At 43.7% G+C, this 20,021-nt stretch overlaps 1 protein-coding gene across 3 annotated transcripts in view; it reads left to right on the top strand.

The window, feature by feature from the left end:
• Positions 1–20,021, top strand: part of SEMA5A (semaphorin 5A) — a 553,406-nt gene that overhangs the window by 155,822 nt on the left and 377,563 nt on the right. For all 3 annotated transcript variants that reach the window (XM_075921490.2, XM_006111031.4, XM_075921491.2), the window contains one exon: positions 19,601–19,801. In XM_075921490.2, coding sequence (XP_075777605.2) covers positions 19,669–19,801 — 133 coding nt within the window. In that variant the 5' untranslated portion in view covers positions 19,601–19,668. The remainder of the gene's footprint in view (positions 1–19,600; positions 19,802–20,021) is intronic.

The raw sequence follows: 20,021 nt of genomic DNA on the forward strand, positions 1-20,021 counted from the left end.
CTACCTTGAAGGCTCAGCTACTTAAATTTTAATTTTTTTCCAGAGTAATAGCCATCTTTGTTGGCTCCACTAATACAGGAGTAGATTGAATAAGCTATTGCTCTTTTTTTAAAAGCTGCTGACAGATAAAATGAAATATTGCTTTTGTGCAAATAAATAATTTTAGTTAATGGACTTCATTTATTTTTACAGTTCCCCATGGCAAACTGAACCTAAACAAGTGACTGAGAGAAAAGAATAATAATAAGCCCCTTAGAACGTAGATATAAAATAAGGTCACTGGAGTGAAACATTATTGAAATATATAAAATAGATTAATGTATTTTTTCATTTTGTACCATTAGGTCATTTTATACAGCTGTAAAATGTAACTTGTCATAACTCCAATCTGAATAAAATCTTGTGTAGAAAATCCCTTTTGCAGATTCTGTTTGTAATACAGTAGATCCAGCAAGCACTACAATGCTTAAAAAGCTGTCAATGTTTCCATTATCACACTGTTTTTGAAAAGTTTGACTTGGCCAGTACATTACTTTTAGACTGAAACTTGGCATAGGTAGGGTATGTGAGTCAAAAAGTCATATTCAAACTTTTTGGCTTCCCCTTTCACTTCTGTGTGAGAGGTTCCAGTCTTATTATGGCTTCCAGAGATAGTGGCCAATAGACTTGTCAATAAGGAGGACAGGGCTAGGCGAGGGCAAGTTTCTGACTTGTTAAAACTCTTGAATTTCACTTTTATAGCATCAGCACTGTCTGGATACTGAGACTGTTACTTCTCAAGTTAATTTCAGTCCAAACTGAATGAAATCAAATTGTCAAGTGAAAAGAAAACGAAGAGGTGGAAAGAAAAACAGACCCCTAAATGTTTAAAATATTTAATTTCTATGAGTTTGCAATTCTGAAGACCGTGTGTGTCTGACTCTCACAGGCATCCCTAGTTGCTCTGTCTATGCAAAAGCAGCAGAGGTGGGCCTTAGCATGTAGTATATGTCTTCTGCAATTCTAATATCAGTTATGGTGTGGAAGGTGTTCCTATTTTCTTATTTGAGATTTAATTTAGGGACAAATAGAAATGAAGCAAAGACCAAAATGAAATAATGTAACTTAGAACACTTCAGGTAAAGAAGGATGGTCAAATGATCTGCAGAGATCATAGCATTTTGTAAAACTACACTGAACCAAACAGTAAGAATAAAAAGCTATAGAGAGATCATTTCCCTCCATTTTATATATTTTTTCTTTTATTATAACAGTAAAAAAGTTTTTCTTCTATATCAGCAAATTGGAAGTTCTTCCAAGGTAAATTTAATGGTGATAATTATCTCACTGACTGAGAAAGGTCATACAAACTGCAGTAGAATGTCTTTGTGTGTCTGTTAGAATTAGATGCCCATTGTGCTCCAAGACTGAAATTGGGATTACATGTTCAGGGAGTAAGACGCAATAAGAGCCTTTTCCTGATATTTGTATTTGCACTACCCTAGGGTCCAAGTACACATGAGTAAGCAAAACAGGTTGTTAGGGAGGAACATCTAAATTGATGAAGGGGGTTAGTAGTAATCTGCAGTTTGTATGAAACGGCTGCAAAGTACGAATCCTCCTTCCACCTTCCCTGGAGCAAACAAAGCAGAGATGCAGTGTGTTTCAGATGGGTATCGCCAATGCACAATATCTCTTATGGGGGAGATGTGTCGTGTCTGTCTCATGTTGTTCAGGAATGTGCCTAAAAGAACAATCAGACTCTTCATGCTTTGTGAAGAAAGATTCCAAGGAAAGCTCCTTTCATTTGTAGATTAATGCCAAGAAAATATATACTGCTTGAGTGAATGTATATTGAATTGAGTTCCTCTTTACAGTATGAGAGAAGCATTCAAAATGCAATATAGAAGCTAAGAGTTCAATTCTGTAAATGTTTACCACATTGTAGGTATGCGTAGTTAGATAACTGGTGCACTGTTCCTTTAAGAGAGGCATGGGAAATGACTTTGAGATTGGCTTTTGTGCGGAGATAAGCTGTTGAGACAAGAGCATGTATTTGAAAGCCTTGCTAATAAAGGGCAGCTTAGTATACCCTGTCCTGTAGGGGCCTCCACTCCTGTGAGTAATCTGTACAAAGATAATGCACAATGTCCGAAGGAAAACAACCACCACAACAAAACTATGGTTTTCATGTAGAACAGTGGTTCTCAGGTGGTCCGCGGGTGCTTCCCAGTGGTCCAAAGCAGAGGTCAGCCTCCTCTTTTCCTCCATGCAGTGGGAGCCCATGCTGCCACTAGAGCTCCGTGGCCAGCACGCAGCCATAAAGCATAATCAGCTCCAGTCGGCAGGCGGAGAGGTGAAGAAAGTAAACTCACTCCCCTTCCCTGATGTGAGCGGCGCATCTACATGTGGAGGAGCACTGCCCTGAACCTCTCTATGGGAAAGTCCCGCCTGCTGCTGGGCATCTTCCTCGCCTAGGCCCTGCTGAGCTCACAGTCACCATGGTAAGAGCGGCACATCCCTCGGTTGTTCCTGTGGGGAGAGGCTGCAGGTTGGGCTATGCCGCTTCCAGCAGAGGTGGGAGGAGGCAATGCTGGGGCTGAGGACCCCACAGGATGCAGGTAAAGGCTCTGGGCTCTTTGGAGCTTTGCACCTCCAGGGACTAGGTATGGGGGGAGAGGCCGGGCCACCTCAGCGCCCGCCCCCCGAGGTTGTCATGGACTTCATCCCCATGGGACCCCACCCCCAGCAGGGCTGGGCACTCCAGGTACTTATTAAAAATGCCAAGTACACCCTTTACAAAAGTACTTATGACATGTAGGTATTTGTAAGTAAAAATACAAGTATAAATAGAGAGACTTTCAAATACCATATTCTCTATAATTGTCTGGTCAACAGATGGAGAATTCCTAAATAATACAAGCACGTATTGAAAGGGAGCGAAAAGCGCAATAATGAATTTTTAATCTTATACAGAAATAAGTATGGAATAACATTGAAAAAAATCTCATATAAATGTAAATACATTTATAAATTTCCTTTCTGTTTATTTATATATAACGATATTATATACAGACATCATATCACTCAATGAAATGGGTTTTTTTCTGCAATAACAGCATGATCTTGAACATATCCTGAAGATGGTTCCTTCTTGGAAAAAGGATTTGTCCAGTACTATTGAATTATCTTTCCACTTGAGCAAATCTTGGCGTTGTGGTATTAAATTTGATAAGAACTGTAGCAACTGCTTTTCACTTGATTCAGATCATGCAGTGGATTATTGAGGAATTGCATCCCGCAATTCTTAAGTCAGATTCAGCTACCCTTTTATCATCAGAGCAATAGAAATTAGTGGCAGCTGTGGAGGTTGTACATTGAGCTATAGTTTTGATAGCATGTTAGTATAAACTAGATCTTATTTTAAAACGTTTCCTTGCAATTTTTTCTGATTCTGATTGTGCAGACAATCTAGCTAAAAAATTGGGTATGACACAGAAGCAATGATGGATCTCTCTACACTATTGTTATGCACAGTTCCATCACAGGTCAAAATATGCCTGAACCATTTTCTAAGTTTATCCTTCAAATTATCTGCCAAGCAAAAATGGTATTTTGGAGAAAATGAGTCAAATCTGGATTTTAGCATAAGTAGAGAAGGCAGAACTGCAGCATAGAAAGACTCATTTGTTCTCCTATCCATGAAGTTTGTCAAATACATTGGCAACTGGGACATCACGTCTAAGCACTCAATTAGAAATTCCAAGTGTGGGTAGGAGAATTGTGACAATTCCATCACAATATTCATCCTGTCACATGTCATAAATGTGATCAAAGCAATGTAACTTTGAATTCCATTGGATAGTGGTAGGTTTGGAAATTGTTTTCCTATGGGTGTAATTCTCATCAGCCCTCTTGAGCTTTCGTGTGCAGCATTGCTTAAGGCAGAGCATTAACCCATTAATATTCTTGAAAAGACACTTGTATTGAGAGGTTTTGGGCAGAGCACAGTAGTTACCACTAAATTCAGTGTGTGTGAAAAACTGGTCAGAGTTGGTGGCAAGTTAAATAGACGTGAACACTCAGCAGCGTTGCTTAACAATCCCTACATGGCTACATATACCAGAAGCTGGGGTATCTTGTTTTCATACCAACATCATTCTCCACTTGATTACCCATCATTGTTCAGCTGTCCAGGTGCTGGAAAAAAGTGTGAGGGCTTTAACAAAATTATTACTATTGCTATAACCATGTCTTATTTTTGCTGAATCCAAGTCAAAGAGTGAATGGACCTCAGTTACCAGAGACGCAATATTATTGCACTCTGACTATAACAGGGTTCAAAACAGAACTAGATAAATTCATGGACGACAGATTCATCAATGGCTATTAGCCAGGATGGGCAGCAATGGTGTTCCTCATCTCTCTTTGTCGGAAGCTGGGAATGGATGACAGGTAGGGTTGCCAAGTGTCCAGTATTCACCCAGACAGTCCGGTATTTTTGGCTCCTGTCCGGTAAAAAAAAAATCAGAGAATACCGGACATCTAAGATATCTGGTATTTTCTGAATTTTTCCCCGGCCAGGAGGCAAAAATGCCGGGCACCTGGCAATCCTACAAACATTCAGCGCCCGGCCTCACCCCAACCCCCTCTTTCCCTCCCTCCGACTCCAGCCCCCATGCCTACCTGGTTCCCCAAGGCTGCTGGCACAAAATGGCTGCCGGCCAAAAGACCTAGGGGAAGCAATGCTTCCCCTGGGTTTTAGTGCTCAACCTCTCCCTGGTTCCTATCCCTGCAGTTCAAGGGGACATGCTGTTTTATTTTAATTTTTTATTTTTTTGGCTTAATAAGTCCTTGGAGTCTTTTTTTTGTTTTGCTCAACAACTTTGGTCCTCTCCCCCCTTTTTTGCCCTTCAACAGAAGGGTGGGGGTGTTCAGTATTTTTGTTTCAACCATCTGGCAGCCCTAATGACAGGGCTTGATGGGGAACCTGATATTGGCCATTGTTGGAAGACAGTGTGACAGGTTAGATCACAGAAGTCCTGTTGGGGTTGTCCACCTGGTGTGCTGATCACGCTACTGATGCCTGTCTTCCTGCTCTCTGGGACTCCCCACCACTCTGTCTTGCTGGGCCAGAAACCCTGGTCTTCCCCAGCAAAGGCAGCGTTGTGGTTACTACCCCTCTACAGAGCAACACAGATGCTGAACCAGTACAGCTTTAGAAGGGCTCAGCACGTAGGAAACCAATTTGCAAAAGGAACCAAAACCACAGATAAATCCATCTTGCCCTGTGTAAAAGTTTTACGCAGAGAAAGCTCATAGGCTGTGTCTAGACTGCAGGCTTCTTTCGAAAGAGCCTCTTTCGAAAGCATCTTTCGAAAGAGCCTCTTTCGAAAGATCGCGTCTAGACAGCAGGCGGATCTTTCGATAGAGGAAATCCGCTTTTTCGAAAGAGAGCACCCAGCGAGTCTGGATGCTCTCTTTCGAAGACGGCCTCTTTACATTGTAGAACGCCTTCTTTCGAAAGAGGAACTTTCAAAAGAAGGCGTTCTTCCTCGTGAAACGAGGTTTACCGCCATCGAAAGAAAAGTCGCGTTCTTTCGAAATAATTTCGAAAGAACGCGGCTTGAGTCTGGACGCAGGGGAAGTTCTTTCGAAAAAAGGGTACTTTTTTCGAAAGAACCCCTGAGTGTGGACACGGCCATAGTGTCTGCCTCCTTTATTAATGAAACAGTTGATCTAAACATATTTCACAAGCTAAGCCACCTCTTAGCTTGGGTTCAATTTTTTGGGTTCTTAGAAGTTTGCAGCAGGCATCTTAGGTGGTAAGGGGGGAGGAGTGTCTCCTGGCATCTAGCAGTTGCCCCTATTCTTTGTTTCCCCCCGTTATAGCTGTTTTGACCAAGGGGGGAATTCTTTATGCAGAGTTTAAACTTTTCTCACCTTGAGTGGAAAAGTACAAGATCCAAAAGAGAATAAAGCATCAAGTAGCCTGCCCACATGTCTTTCTGGGACCAACTACAGTTTGGGCGTATAGGACAAACAAGACTGTTTACCCTTTGTTGGTTTGAGTACGGAGTCGTGTTTCTGGAGCATCAGTAATGGTCTTCATTAGCAGATTTAGAATGATAAACAGATCCATTCTTCATATTTCTAATTACACATACAAGAAAGATACATGCACACAAATAGGATTTAAAGATAAAGCAGATTACAACTATTAAAATGACGTCACATGATCTATTTTGCAGAAAGCATCTTTGAGTTATGCATATTCGTATTCATAAGCTAATTTTCATACAGCATAGGGGATCCTATCCCAGACAGGATACTGGGCAAAATGGACCTTTCTTCTGACCCAGTATGGCAATTCTTCTGTTCTGTTCTGTTCTGTACAAATGTGTTTTAACAAGTGTCAGAAACCTAAGACTGCGGACTCTCTTGTTCTTCTTCGAGTAGTGTCCCCGTGGGTGCTCCACTCTAGGTGAAGGGTCGCCCTGAGCCGCAGATCGGAGCTTTTCAAAGCAGTTTTCCCCCTGTTGAGCCACGCATGCCCAGAGGGCGTCTCGAGCCCTTCCCGCCCTCTGCAGCGCGCGGCTCAACCCCCTCCCTTTCAGTTCCTCTTTAACCGCCCTCGTCAGCGGACGGAGCGAGCAGGAGCTCCCTCACAGTCTCTCAGACTGTATTTTCTATTAGTTAGGTTACATAGTTTTTCCCCTGTTACTCCAAGTTAGTTTCCCTTATTTTTCTCTTTGAAATAATAATAACAAAATATTTTTTTATAAGAAGAACGAAACTGACAACAAAATCCCCCCTCGGGGACTAAAACTCTCTTCAGACCGGAGCCCCGGGTAAACCGGAGCTCTCTCTCTCCTGGCTCCTCAGCCAGAGAAAAACACATAAACCATATGAAAGAAAAAGAAACGAAATATCAACACTTTAAAGAAACAAGCAGCAAGATATGTCTGCCTCCTCAGGCTTTAAAAAATGCGACCAGTGCCGCGAGCCTATGCCGGCTTCTGACGGCCACACGAAATGTATCCGCTGCTTGGGGGAAGCTCACTCACCCCGCAGCTGCACACACTGTGCTTCCCTCACGGCGAGAGCTAGAAAAGATAGAGAGCTCCGCCTGAGGATGATTTTATTTGATAAGACTCTGCAGCCTTCAGAGCAGGGGGAACTGCAGCATGAAACCCCCCTGCCAACGAAACCTACGAGGCAGAGAGCCTCACCATCTCGCTCTCTCCCGCCTTCTTCCTCCCCCAAAACCCAGGGAGAGGGGCAAAGAAACCCGAGGACCCCTGCCAATAAAGCAGAGGGAAAATCCTCGCGGTCCACATCAACGCCGGTGCGCGCTGCTTCTGAGCCCTCCCGGGAACGCACTGAGAAACCCGGGCGAAAAGAAAAGCCGGCGCCGCTTCAAACCGCGGCGCCGCTGCAAGCCCCGGCATCGCGAAAAACCCCGGTGCCGCTTAAAGGAACGGCACCGCTAAAACAACCCGCACCGCAACAAAGCAAGGCTAATACACAGCCGGCACCGGTTGCGACCACAAACCAGGGCTCGGCACCGGCACCGGCAACAGACAATGAGAGGCTTCTTCGGGAGTCTGCTGCAGAGCTCTCTAAGACTCCGTCTGACTCTCACAGCAGGCAGCAACAGCCCTGCCCCCCTCCCATTGACTGCTCACCAGGGACATCCTTTGCAAGGCATTCCCCTGCCAGATCTGTGTCCCCAGTGTCCTTTCATGGCGCTCCCTTTCTAGAGGATGACCGCCATACGACATATTCGTCGCGACAGACGTCGCCAAGAGGGTCTCGTTCCTATTATCAGAGGGCTGGACCGCAACAAAACCCGTGGCACCCCTACTGGTCTTACCCGCCCCCACCTTATCCACCCCAATGGGGGCCCTGGGACCAATGGGACCCGTACAGACGCCGGTCCTCAGTCCACTCCACACCATCTCGGAGAGGTCTGCCTCATCCACAGCCCCTACCCCCTGCATCACACACAGAGCAGGAAGAGGAGGAGGAGCGCTTTTCGGATAATGAATCCGACATTCAATCTATAAACGTCACTCACCCAGATGACCTGACTGCCCAACAGGACGATGCAGCGATACCATCAGATACCCTAGCGATGGATGACCTCAAACAGTTCCAGGAGCTATTTAAGCGAGTAGCAACAAGTCAGCATGTCTCCCTACAAGAAGTACAAAAGAAACAACATCACTTATTAAAGAACCTGCATCCTACGCTGCATAGTAAAATTGCCCTGCCGATTGATGAGGCAATCATGGAAACATCTGAAGATCTGTGGAAGACACCAGCATCCATCCAACCGACTAACAAAAAGATTGATAGGAAATATTTTGTTCCACCGAAAGACAATGACTTCCTCTTTACGCATCCACAAGCAAACTCCTTAGTGGTTGAATCTGCACAGCAAAGAGCGAAGATACCGCAATACAAGAATGGCAGTACCGACAAAGAACATAGAAAGCTAGACTTCTTTGGAAAGAAAATATATTCCTCTTCTACGCTACAACTAAGAATATCAAATTATTCTGCCCTCTTAGCGAATCACGACTTTGATAATTATTCGAAGCTCGGAGAACTGATACCACATCTCCCTGAGTCCAAAAGAGCCATCTTGAAAGCAATAGTCCACGAAGGCCACACCATCGCTCGCACTGCCCTCCAGACGGCAATGGATGTTGCTGACACAGCCGCTAGAACTACAGCCACTGCAATAGTCATGCGCAGAACTTCCTGGCTACAATCATCTGGAGTTCCCCGCGAACTTCAGCCAAAAGTAGAAGACTTGCCATTTGATAAACAAAAATTATTTGCAGCTTCTACAGATGAAATGCTACATAATAGTAAGAACTCGAAAACCACACTTCGCACACTAGGCATGTATACACCGCCCTTCAAACGCAGGCGATACACCCCATATAATACGTACAATCGTTATAGATATGGGCAATACAACCGGCCACAGAGACCCTATGAGGACACTAGGCCAAGGCAACGACCTCAGAGAAGACGACCTAATCAAGGTCGCCCACCAACTACCCAGTCCTCCAAACAGCAAATTTGAAGTCGTGGTCGAGGGTCTGCACTACCTCCCTCACGATCTAGCAATAACACAACATGGCTGCCTATTTACCCACCGTTTGCGGTCGTTCCTCCCACAATGGGAATCCATAACATCGGACCGCTGGGTTCTAGAAATAATTCGAGTAGGATACACTATCCCATTTACCACTACCCCACCTACCCTTCCCCCTACCCCGTCCCTTTTCAGGGACCCCTCTCACGACACTCTACTAAAACAAGAGATCGACCGCCTCCTTTCTATCGGAGCCATAGAAAAAGTACCAGTAGAGTTCCACGGGAAAGGGTTTTACTCGAACTACTTCTTGATCGAGAAAAAAACGGGAGGCTGGAGGCCAATATTAGACCTCCGCAAACTGAACAGGTTTCTCAAGAAACAACGCTTCAAAATGGTCACACTTACAACAATCATTCCTGCGCTAGATCAAGGGGACTGGTTCGCAGCCCTCGACCTACAAGATGCGTATTTCCATATAACTATCCATCCCGCCCACAGACGCTATCTACGCTTTACTCTCGGCCAGGATCATTTCCAATACAATGTCCTCCCCTTCGGCCTCTCGTCAGCTCCGAGGGTATTTTCAAAGGTACTAGCAGTCGTCGCTGCATACCTCAGACGCCAGAATGTCATCATATTCCCCTACCTAGACGACTGCCTTTTGAAGGGCTCAACACAGGACGAAACTGCCTCCATGATAAGTACGACCACATCACTCCTCAATCGTCTAGGCCTTCTACTCAACGAAAGCAAATCAACATTGCACCCAGTTCAAAATATAGAGTTCATTGGGGCGCGCCTGGACTCAATTACAGCCCGAGCATACCTACCTCGGCAACGTTTCATAACGATACAAGAAATTATAAGTGTAATGCTTACAACTCCTACCACTACAGCTCTTACTTGCCTCCAGCTAATGGGCCACATGGCTTCCACCACCTACGTTGTCCACCATGCTCGTCTGCATTTCCGATGCTTCCAACTCTGGATAGCAAGTGTATACATACCGTCACGACATTCCCTCAACAAGACGGTGACTATTCCACCAAACGTCCTTGCTTCCTTACGGTGGTGGACGATACCGAACAACCTCCTCACAGGTGTTCCATTCCAACAGAGCGAACCCACTGTACAGATTACTACAGATGCTTCCCTCCTTGGCTGGGGAGCACATATGAACGACCAAGCCGTTCAGGGAAGGTGGTCCCCATCCGAGGCACGACTACACATCAATCTCCTCGAACTGCGAGCAGTAAGGAATGCCTGCGCACACTTCGCCCCCGACATTGCCAATCAGACGGTCCGCATTCTAACGGACAACATCTGCACAATGTTCTATATAAACAAGCAAGGCGGAGCCCGCTCCCGCTCCCTCTGTGCAGAGGCTATCCGCCTGTGGAACTCATGCATACGCAAACAGATCACCCTGGTAGCATCCTACCTGCCCGGGGTGAACAACACCAGAGCAGATTCACTCAGCCGCAACTTCACCTCAGATCACGAGTGGGAGCTACACACGGAGGTCGCAAACTCAATCTTCAACCATTGGGGATGGCCATCCATAGACCTTTTTGCATCTACCCAGAATGCCAAATGCCCCCAATTCTGCTCACGCGCAGGTCTTGGCAAACATTCCCTAGGGGATGCCTTTCTAATCAAATGGACAGCCCCCCTTCACTATGCCTTCCCTCCCATACCGTTAATCCCGAAAACCTTACGCAAGATCTGCAGAGACGGAGCCCTAGTCATCCTGATAGCCCCGTCGTGGGCCCGCCAAACTTGGTACCCGTACCTGTACAGACTAGCAGTTCACCCTCCTTACCCGCTACCTCACCGGGCAGACCTAATATCTCAGAGCAATGGAACGATACTGCACCCACAGCTCCACACCCTACACCTCCAGGCTTGGCTACTCTCTGGTTCTCGGAGATAGAAAATCACTGTTCCCAACAAGTGAAAGATATCCTCCTCCACAGTAGGAGGCAGTCCACTCGAAAAACTTACCTACAGAAATGGACTCGATTTTCCCTCTGGTGCCAACGAACCAGAATAGAACCCCGTGATGCACCATTACATATGATTTTGGACTACATTCTAGACCTTAAAATATCAGGACTCTCAATTTCTTCTTTAAGAGTACATCTTTCTGCAATAACAGCGTTCCATACTTCCATTGATGGATTCTCCATATTTGCCCATCCTATCACTAAAAGATTCCTTAAAGGGCTCCACAACGTATACCCACCCCATAAGGCACCACCCCCCTTATGGGACCTAAATCTTGTTCTCCACCAACTTACTGGACCTCCTTTCGAGCCTCTGGCTACAGTAGCACTCCCATTTCTCTTTATGAAAGTCTGTTTCTTATTGGCTATCACGTCTGTTAGACGGGTGAGTGAAATTGGGGCATTAATGGCAGTACCCCCCTACACAGTTTTTACGAAGGATAGGGTCATACTTAGACCTCATCCAACATTTCTGCCAAAGGTCTGTACAGAATTCCATGTAAATGAACCAATCGTACTACCTACCTTTTTTCCGAAACCGCATGCATCACAGAAGGACGCCACTCTGCATACCCTGGACATTCGGAGGGCTCTCGCCTTCTTCCTGGAAAGAACAAAACCATTTCGTAAATCTGAAAGACTTTTTATATCAATCGCTGAGCGTTCTAAGGGAACACCCCTGTCATCACAGCGAATCTCAAAATGGATCTCCACATGCATAGTCAAGTGTCATACTTTGGGCAATAGACCACTACCGTGCCCCCCAAGAGCACATTCCACTCGAGCCACGGCCGCTTCTACAGCCTTTTTAAACAATGTCCCCTTAAGGGATATTTACCGAGCAGCAACGTGGTCTTCAGATCACACGTTTGCCAGACATTATGCAATCCTACCGCAACTTACACAGGACTCAGCAGTAGCTACAGCGGTGCTCTCTACCACCGCTAAACATTGACTCCGGCTCCCTCCAGCCATATATTGAACACTGCTTTGTAGTCACCTAGAGTGGAGCACCCACGGGGACACTACTCGAAGAAGAAAAGGGAGTTACTCACCTCGTGCAGTAACGAGTGTTCTTCGAGATGTGTGTCCCCGTGGGTGCTCCACGACCCTCCCTTCCTCCCCTCTGCACGGAGTCTAAACTACTCGGGCGGAGACGAGGAACTGAAAGGGAGGGGGTTGAGCCGCGCGCTGCAGAGGGCGGGAAGGGCTCGAGACGCCCTCTGGGCATGCGTGGCTCAACAGGGGGAAAACTGCTTTGAAAAGCTCCGATCTGCGGCTCAGGGCGACCCTTCACCTAGAGTGGAGCACCCACGGGGACACACATCTCGAAGAACACTCGTTACTGCACGAGGTGAGTAACTCCCTTTTATGTTATCAGAGTCAGTCCAGTGACAGGTGATACTTGTGTAGCTTCTCGCTTGATGGGCCCACACTCCTGCTGTTGTGGAAACATAAGGAAGAGATGTCAATTTATTTTTAGTTTTTTCTAGAACCAAGTGGTACTATACCACTAGTTTATTTTGAAATGTTTCAGTTCACATACGAGTGGCCTTATAAATAATTCCATTAAGAAAGTGTGGATGACATTCTCTTCAGCAAACAGGGGCAGAATTGCACTAACAAAATCAAGTATTATTAGTGTATGTGTTTTTTCTTTGGATACTGGTCCATTACAGAGTCATTGCTTCTGAAGTATCTAAATAGCTGTCTAGAGAGTCTCACAACCTGAGGGTAAACTACCAAAAAGTTGGGCAGATACCCCAAACTACTTGGCTGTGTCTACACTGGGCCACTTATTCTGGAAAAGCAGCCGCTTTTCCGGAATAAGCTGCGAGCTGTCTACACTGGCCCCTTGAATTTCCGGAAAAGCAGTGACGATTTACTGTAAGAAATCAGCTGCTTTTCCGGAAAAACTATGCTGCTCCCGCTCGGGCAAAAGTCCTTTTTCCGGAAAACTATCCCGGAAAAGGGCCAGTGTAGACAGCACAGTAGTCTTTTCCGCAAAAAAGCCCCGATCGCGAAAATGACGATCGGGGCTTTTTTCCGGAAAATCGCGTCTACATTGGCCACGGACGCTTTTCCGGAAAAAGGGGTTTTCCGGAAAAGCATCCTGACAATGTAGACGCTCTTTTTCTGGGAATACTTATAATGGAAAACTGTTCCATTTTAAGCATTTCCGGAAAAAGGTGCCAGTGTAGACACAGCCATTGTGTATACGTCATCTGCAAACTCTATTAATGATAATTGTATGTTTTCCTCCAGGTCACTAATAAACATTTTATATGGTGCAGGCTGAAGACTCAACTAAAAATTCTCTCATGATTCTCCATGTATAATTACATTGCAGTTACATTTGAGACCTGTTTGTTAAACAGCTTTTAATCAACTTAAAGCATGACATGCTAATTTTATATTGTTCTAGTTTTTAAATCAAATGCCATCAAATAAAGTGTTACAGAAATCTAATTAGTTTACATGAAAACTATTATTGTGAGAAGTCAAACCTGTAATTTTTTCAAGAAAATATATCTAGTTAGTTTGACAGGATCTATTTTGCATAAACTCATTTTGATTGGAATTAATTATATTGCTTTCCTTTAATTCTGTATTAATCAAGTCAGGTATCAGCCATTCCATTATGTGACCTGAGCTGAATATCAGACTGACAAGCCTTTAATTATTTGGGTTATCTCATTTATCCCTTTAAAATATTGACACAACATTAGCTTTCTTCCAGTCTCCCAGAACTTTTCAGGTGTTCCAATATTTATTGAAAATCAATCTTCATGATCCAGTAAGATCATCATCCAGCTTTTTTTTTTAAAATTCTTGAGGGCAAGTTAGTCAGGTCCTTGCCACCCATTAATAAACGACCTGCCCTCCTCTTCTCCCAGATGTCCTAGAATGCAGGAATTGGGGTTTGTCCTGGGAAGCCTTTTACTCAGCTCTCAGGGATGACTCCTGGAGTAGAAGGCTGTCTTTCCCACAGCTTTGATTGCTACACCGGGTGATTGTTATAAGCCATATTCTCTTGTGTTCTCCCCTCCTCCCGCTCCATTATCAGACTCTAGCTACATCCACAGCTCATTTTCTATTCAATTATGTCTGTGTTTCCTAAATAAAAATGAATTATTTCAGAAAAGGAGGCTCTGCTTTGGGGTGTGTGGTGATTTACAGGGCAGTACCTGTACAACGGGAGGCACCTAGATAATGAGCAAAAACATAACTGGCACTTCATTGTCTAGTCTTTCATGAAACTCATTTTCAAAGCTTCTCTGAGGCACAGTGCACCTCAATGTGCTCTCCTTACTTCCATGGTGTCTGACTGCTCATAATTGGCCATCAGGCAATCTGCCTCAACCACCCATGCTTCCAGAAACATTTCTGCCTTAATTTCACAGCTATCATGCAGCACACAGCAAGTAGCAACAACAATGGGAATATTGCTTTCACTGCAGAGATTTTAAATGGCAAAGGCACAGTCTACCACCATTCTGCATTTTCTCAATCTGAAGTTGAATTGGTCCTTACTGCTGTCCAAGCTATCTGTGTACGGCTTCATGAGTCATGAGGGCAAGGAGTAGCCTGGGTCTCCAAGGATAACTATTGGCATTTCATCGTCTCCAATAGTAATTTTCTGGTCTGGGAAGAAAGTTGCATCTTGCAGCTTTTTGAATAGATCAGAATTTCTAATGATGCATGTGTCATGCACTTTTCCTACCATCCCATGTTGATTTTGGTGTGACAGCTCTTGTGATCCACCAGCAACTGCAACACCATTGAGAAGTACCCCCTTGTGATTTATATACCCTTTGGGAAGATGGTCTGGTGCCAAGATAGATGGAACATACGTCCCTATTTCCCCACTACAGTTAGGGAACCTCATCATAGCAAAACCATCCACTATGTCCTGCACATTATCCAGAGTCACTAATCTTTCTAGCAGAAGGATACTGATTGCCCTGGCTACTTGGATCACAGCAGCCCCTATTGTGGATTTACCCCTTCCAAATTGATTCCTGACCCATTGGTAGCAGTCTGGCATTGCAGCTTCTACATTGCTATTGCCACGTGCTTCTCAGCTGTCAGAGTGGGCCTCATTTGGGTATTGCTGCACTTCAGGGGAAAGCAAGTCACACAGTTCCATGAAAGTGTCTTTACACGTGCAAAACTTTTGCAGTCACCGATCACTGTTCCATAGCTGCATAACTATGAAGTCCCACCAGTCTGTGCTTGTTTCCCAGGGCCAGAACTGGCATTCCAATGTGTCAAAATTCCCAGCCATTGTCAGCCTATGCCAGTTACTCCATTCAATAGGTTCCTACACTCTGTGAGCCTTCTCACACACTTCCTCACTCAGGAAGCTCCTGGCTAGGCTTTGAACAAACTGCAGCATAATGCATGAGATGTTTGCAATGCTTGCCACTGCAGTTTGCAGCTGAGCTGGATCCATGCTTGCCATGCTGTGGTGTTTGCATGGATAACCAGGGAAAAAATGATGCAAAACGATTGTTTGCCATTACTTTAAAGCAGGAAGGGCAAAACAAGATAAGTATGTTGTGGCAGGCTGAAAACATGTGCCTACAACCACCTGTGACAATGGAGCCTAGCCCAGAATTCAAATGGGTGACAGGAACTATGGAAAGGCTACCCACAATGCATCACTGTAAGAGTCGATATTAGCAATGGCAGTGCAGATGCACTCTGTTGATCACATGTGCTTAGTGAGGACATGCACCTTTGACTTTATAAATTCGGATGCTAACAGTTGACCTCAGAAAATTTGACTGCATTCTGTAGTATAAACATACCTGAAGTTTCCATTAATATTTAGGTCAGTGATCAGTCCTGTTCGTTTTCTTTAAATTCCCCATTTTATCAATCATGAAAAGGTTTAATACAGAATTCTCTTTTATGGGATACAACACTTCTTGAGTTAGAAAATGGTCATATATAATATTTATAAATGCCCTGATTATTTTACTATTGGGAATTCCTGCATACGTCATTGAGATTGGAGTTTCCCATGATCACATTGATTTCCCCCCTATATATGACCGTAAGGAGTTTATTACTCTGTTCTATGGTGTAATTTGATCGTCTAACACAGATAGTAACTGATACCCCATATTGTGCTTACTGACATTGATTCATAAGCATTTAAAGTAATTTTCTCACAAGTTATCAGTGACTTGGAATACAAGAAGCAACACTCTCTCCAGAGGTGGAAAAATGTTTAAACCAAAGAGTAGAAGATCCTAATGTTGTTATTAAGCTGGAACATTAGGAATGACATGAAAGTATGTTTTAAAAGGGAGCTATATTATATTCATGCATAGTTAGAGAACTGGTAAACTGCTGTCCCCTTAAGAAAGGCATAAGAAGTGAGTCTGACATTGTCTTTCTCTGAGCGTGTGCGCTCTCAGCTGGGCTTTTGAGATCAAAGTGTGTATTTGAAAGCCCTGCTAATAAAAGTCTATTTAGTTTATCCGATCTTGCATGAATCTCTACATGAACAATCTGAACAGACAGCACAAGTAATTACCATGTATAATCACATTAAAGTCAATAATCTTCTTATCAGCATGCATTATGTTGGTAGTTATGTACAGGATTGGTCTCATTATACCTACTCCAGCCTGTTTTTAAAAACGTTCATTAATAGATAGACCTTTATAAAAATAAAAGATACCCAGATATTCTGGCAATGATTTGTGATCTTTAACTTCCTACAATGCTAAAGAAATTTATTCGTAACTACACTCTCTCTCCCTCATTTCCATCTTATTTAATTTTCTTTAAAACCAGCAAGAATGTTTCTTTGCACTCTGATCTCATTCTTTTTTTCTTTTTTTTCCCTTCAAATTCTTAGGCCAAACTTTTCCTCCTTTTGCCTATTGGATTGCATCCACTAGATGTATTTAAAAAAAAAGCAAGAGCCAAATCCTAGTGCTGTACAGTTAGCTTACTGCACATAAAGAAATACTGGCTGCTTTTGATATATGTGCATAACTCTTATTACTGATAATGGGAGTTATGTATGTGTGCACAACACAGGAGGAATGTTTTCATAAACATTCATTTGCTTGATATAATTTGTATAATATAAATTGGAAATGTTTACATTTTTATCTTTATTGAACTATATAGAGCAGCTCAGTGAAATCACACATGCTATATGTCAGCTCTTAGCATTGTCACCAATGATTATTTTTGGTGAATGGCTCAGTTAAGCTGCCTGTAGCACAAGATCTTTGAGTTATCATGTTAAGTTGTTAGTGCTTGGAACATTTACCTGTGGTAAAGCTAATAGAATTGGATTTGATCCTGAAATCACGAAGAATTGTAAGTGTTCTGCAAGTTACAAAATATAATCTGTGCAGGGGTGCCTGGTGCCTGTGCTGAGGAGGGTGCAGGGAGGGCTACCCAGAGGAGCAGGGAAGAAGCATTAAGTGGCACCCCATTAGCAATTAAAATTTTGGGGGGGACAGGAAGGGCTGGTGCACCTCCCAAGTACTATCACAACTTACCTATGTATCTGTGGAGCGTGGATGTTTCAAGGAATTGCTGTAATATGGGGCTTTTTACCTGCCCCATATTACAATGGGGCTTGAATGTGACCGAAGTAGGTACTGAGAAAGTCATCACTGTTTTGTGCTCTATGTTAGGGATGTAAAATCCCATTTAATTAGTTAACTGGTAAAACTTTGTGTTTAACTAATTAACTGATTAATGGAGGACAGGGAAGGGGCGCTGTAGCCTGACTGGGAGGCAGGGAAGCACAGGGTGGGCAGGTGGCTGCTCCGTTAAGGGTGGGGCTTACTGGTTAATCAGTAAATTGGTTAACAGTTCACATCCCTAGTTGGTGTAAAACAAGTTGTTGATCTCTGTACAGCTCTGATTAGAAAGGTGCTCTCACTGTTAGCACATCATCACCAAAGGCAATCTTGTGTAGGCAGTCTCATCAAAGCAGTCAGGTATTGAATAGACATGGAAACGGAATAAATCTGACAAGATTTGAGATATACCTGCAGGCTAAGGCACAGTGCCAGGTCACCCTGGAGAATTTTGCCCTGCTGATGCCTCATGTTACAAATATGCTGTGGACAGGCAGAAAATACATCCTCCAGGGTTGTCAGTTGCAGAATTTTCACATGCAATATAGCGTGTAAAATGAAGGTACGATGTCTTTGCTATGATATGGGTAGTATAGAGCAAATAATGCACTTTGCTTTACTGAGAAGACTGGATCAAGCAGCTTTGGATCTTTAAGTGAGGGTGAGGCAGTATGAACTCCATGCCATAGTCACCTGTGGAGGAGGAGGAAATGACTAGTGTGGCATCTCATCCTTCCATTCAGCCCTATGGAGATATCTTATGTAATTGCTGACCTCATCAGCAAAGCCCTGCGCAGAAACTGATCTGTGGATATCCGTGTCTACATCCACAGATGGGGATATCTTTGGATATAAAGCAGATAGCTGCAAATTTTGTGAGGTTCCAAATATAAAATGTGTACCCACATCCATAGCTTCAGTAATGAGCTACAGCTATCTGCATCCACAGCTGGATGCAGATACTTGCAGATATAAATTGGATAGGTGTGGATTTGTAGGGCTGTATTCATTAGTATTAATTTATACTAGGTCTCCCTTCACTGAGCAACAGCCAAAAGCCCCTTTTAGAGAGCTTTGGAGGGCAATGACCAGTGTGCTAAGCTCATAGGAGCATGATTTCTTTAGGACCCAGATGCTATGGAAATCAGTTGGTAGGAGATAATACATAGGTACTTTGGTAGAGCTCTTGAGATCTCTGCAGATCTCAGGAAAATAGTGGGGAGGGGAGATTGTGTGTGTGTGTGTGGGGGGGGGAAGCGGACTGAAACATCTTTGGGTTCTGCAGGATAGCGAATCACACCATCACATGGAAACAATCAGATGGAAACTGAGGGTCTGGTTTCACTGAAGTTGCTGGCAACATTCCCATTTACTTGAGCAGTACAGGATTGAGCCTTGTGTGAGTGTAAACTTGGTTTCTGCTGTCGTATGTGGAAGTAGCCTTGGCATGGTGTGGTTTAGCTGAGGGCACATAAGTAGATTATATGAGTAGTTTTATAAGACTGCTTGAGTTATATTTATGAAATCAGCTTTGGAAACTATAGCATATTCTAATTTAAGATAATGCTGCTGTTCTGCAAGTTGTTTCTAAAAGAAATGTCATGTGTAAAACTCTCTTCTCACACATCAAAAAGTGGTAAAAATATAAATTTAAATATAACAAAACAATTTTTTTCTGCATGCCAATGGCAGATAAAACATGTTTTTTTCATTCAATCCCAAGTTTATGGAAATGTAACTGACAGTTTTGACTTTTGAGGAATCAAACTTCACAGGGAAGGAAAACAAAGGATTATTTTCCATTGAAAACCTAACCAATTGTTTTATTTTTTTATTAGCAGTCCTTGGTATCATTGATTTTTTTTATTTGCATTCTTCAGGTCCTTTCCACACATGTACACAAGGAGAGTTACCAGTTAAAAGAAAAGTGACCAGTGCAGACGACGGCATGACCACCATGAAGGGAAACGGTCTGATTGTGTTGCTGGTTGCAAGTTTGGGAGGCTTTGGAATCTTAGTGGCGGGAGCAACAGAAGATTCCCAGTGCCAGCGAGCTGAGCACCCTGTTATAATGTTTAAAGGTAGGGCATATTTCCCCTTTTCTTCTAAACTAGTTTTCCAAAAAAGGGATAAGTGCCATATAAGCCCTTTACTTCTGGAATTGGTTTATATCACACATTGACAACACGTGAAAATTAATTTAGTGCCCTGTGCTTAGTTGCCTATTGATATTAGTCTGTACTTCAGAAATCAACAGAGTTTGATTGATTGTATTTCTGGCAATTTCAGCACAGAAGAGTC

The sequence above is a fragment of the Pelodiscus sinensis genome, chromosome 2, assembly GCF_052426305.1.
Source record: "Pelodiscus sinensis isolate ZL-2025 chromosome 2, ASM5242630v1, whole genome shotgun sequence".
NCBI lineage: Eukaryota > Metazoa > Chordata > Testudines > Trionychidae > Pelodiscus > Pelodiscus sinensis.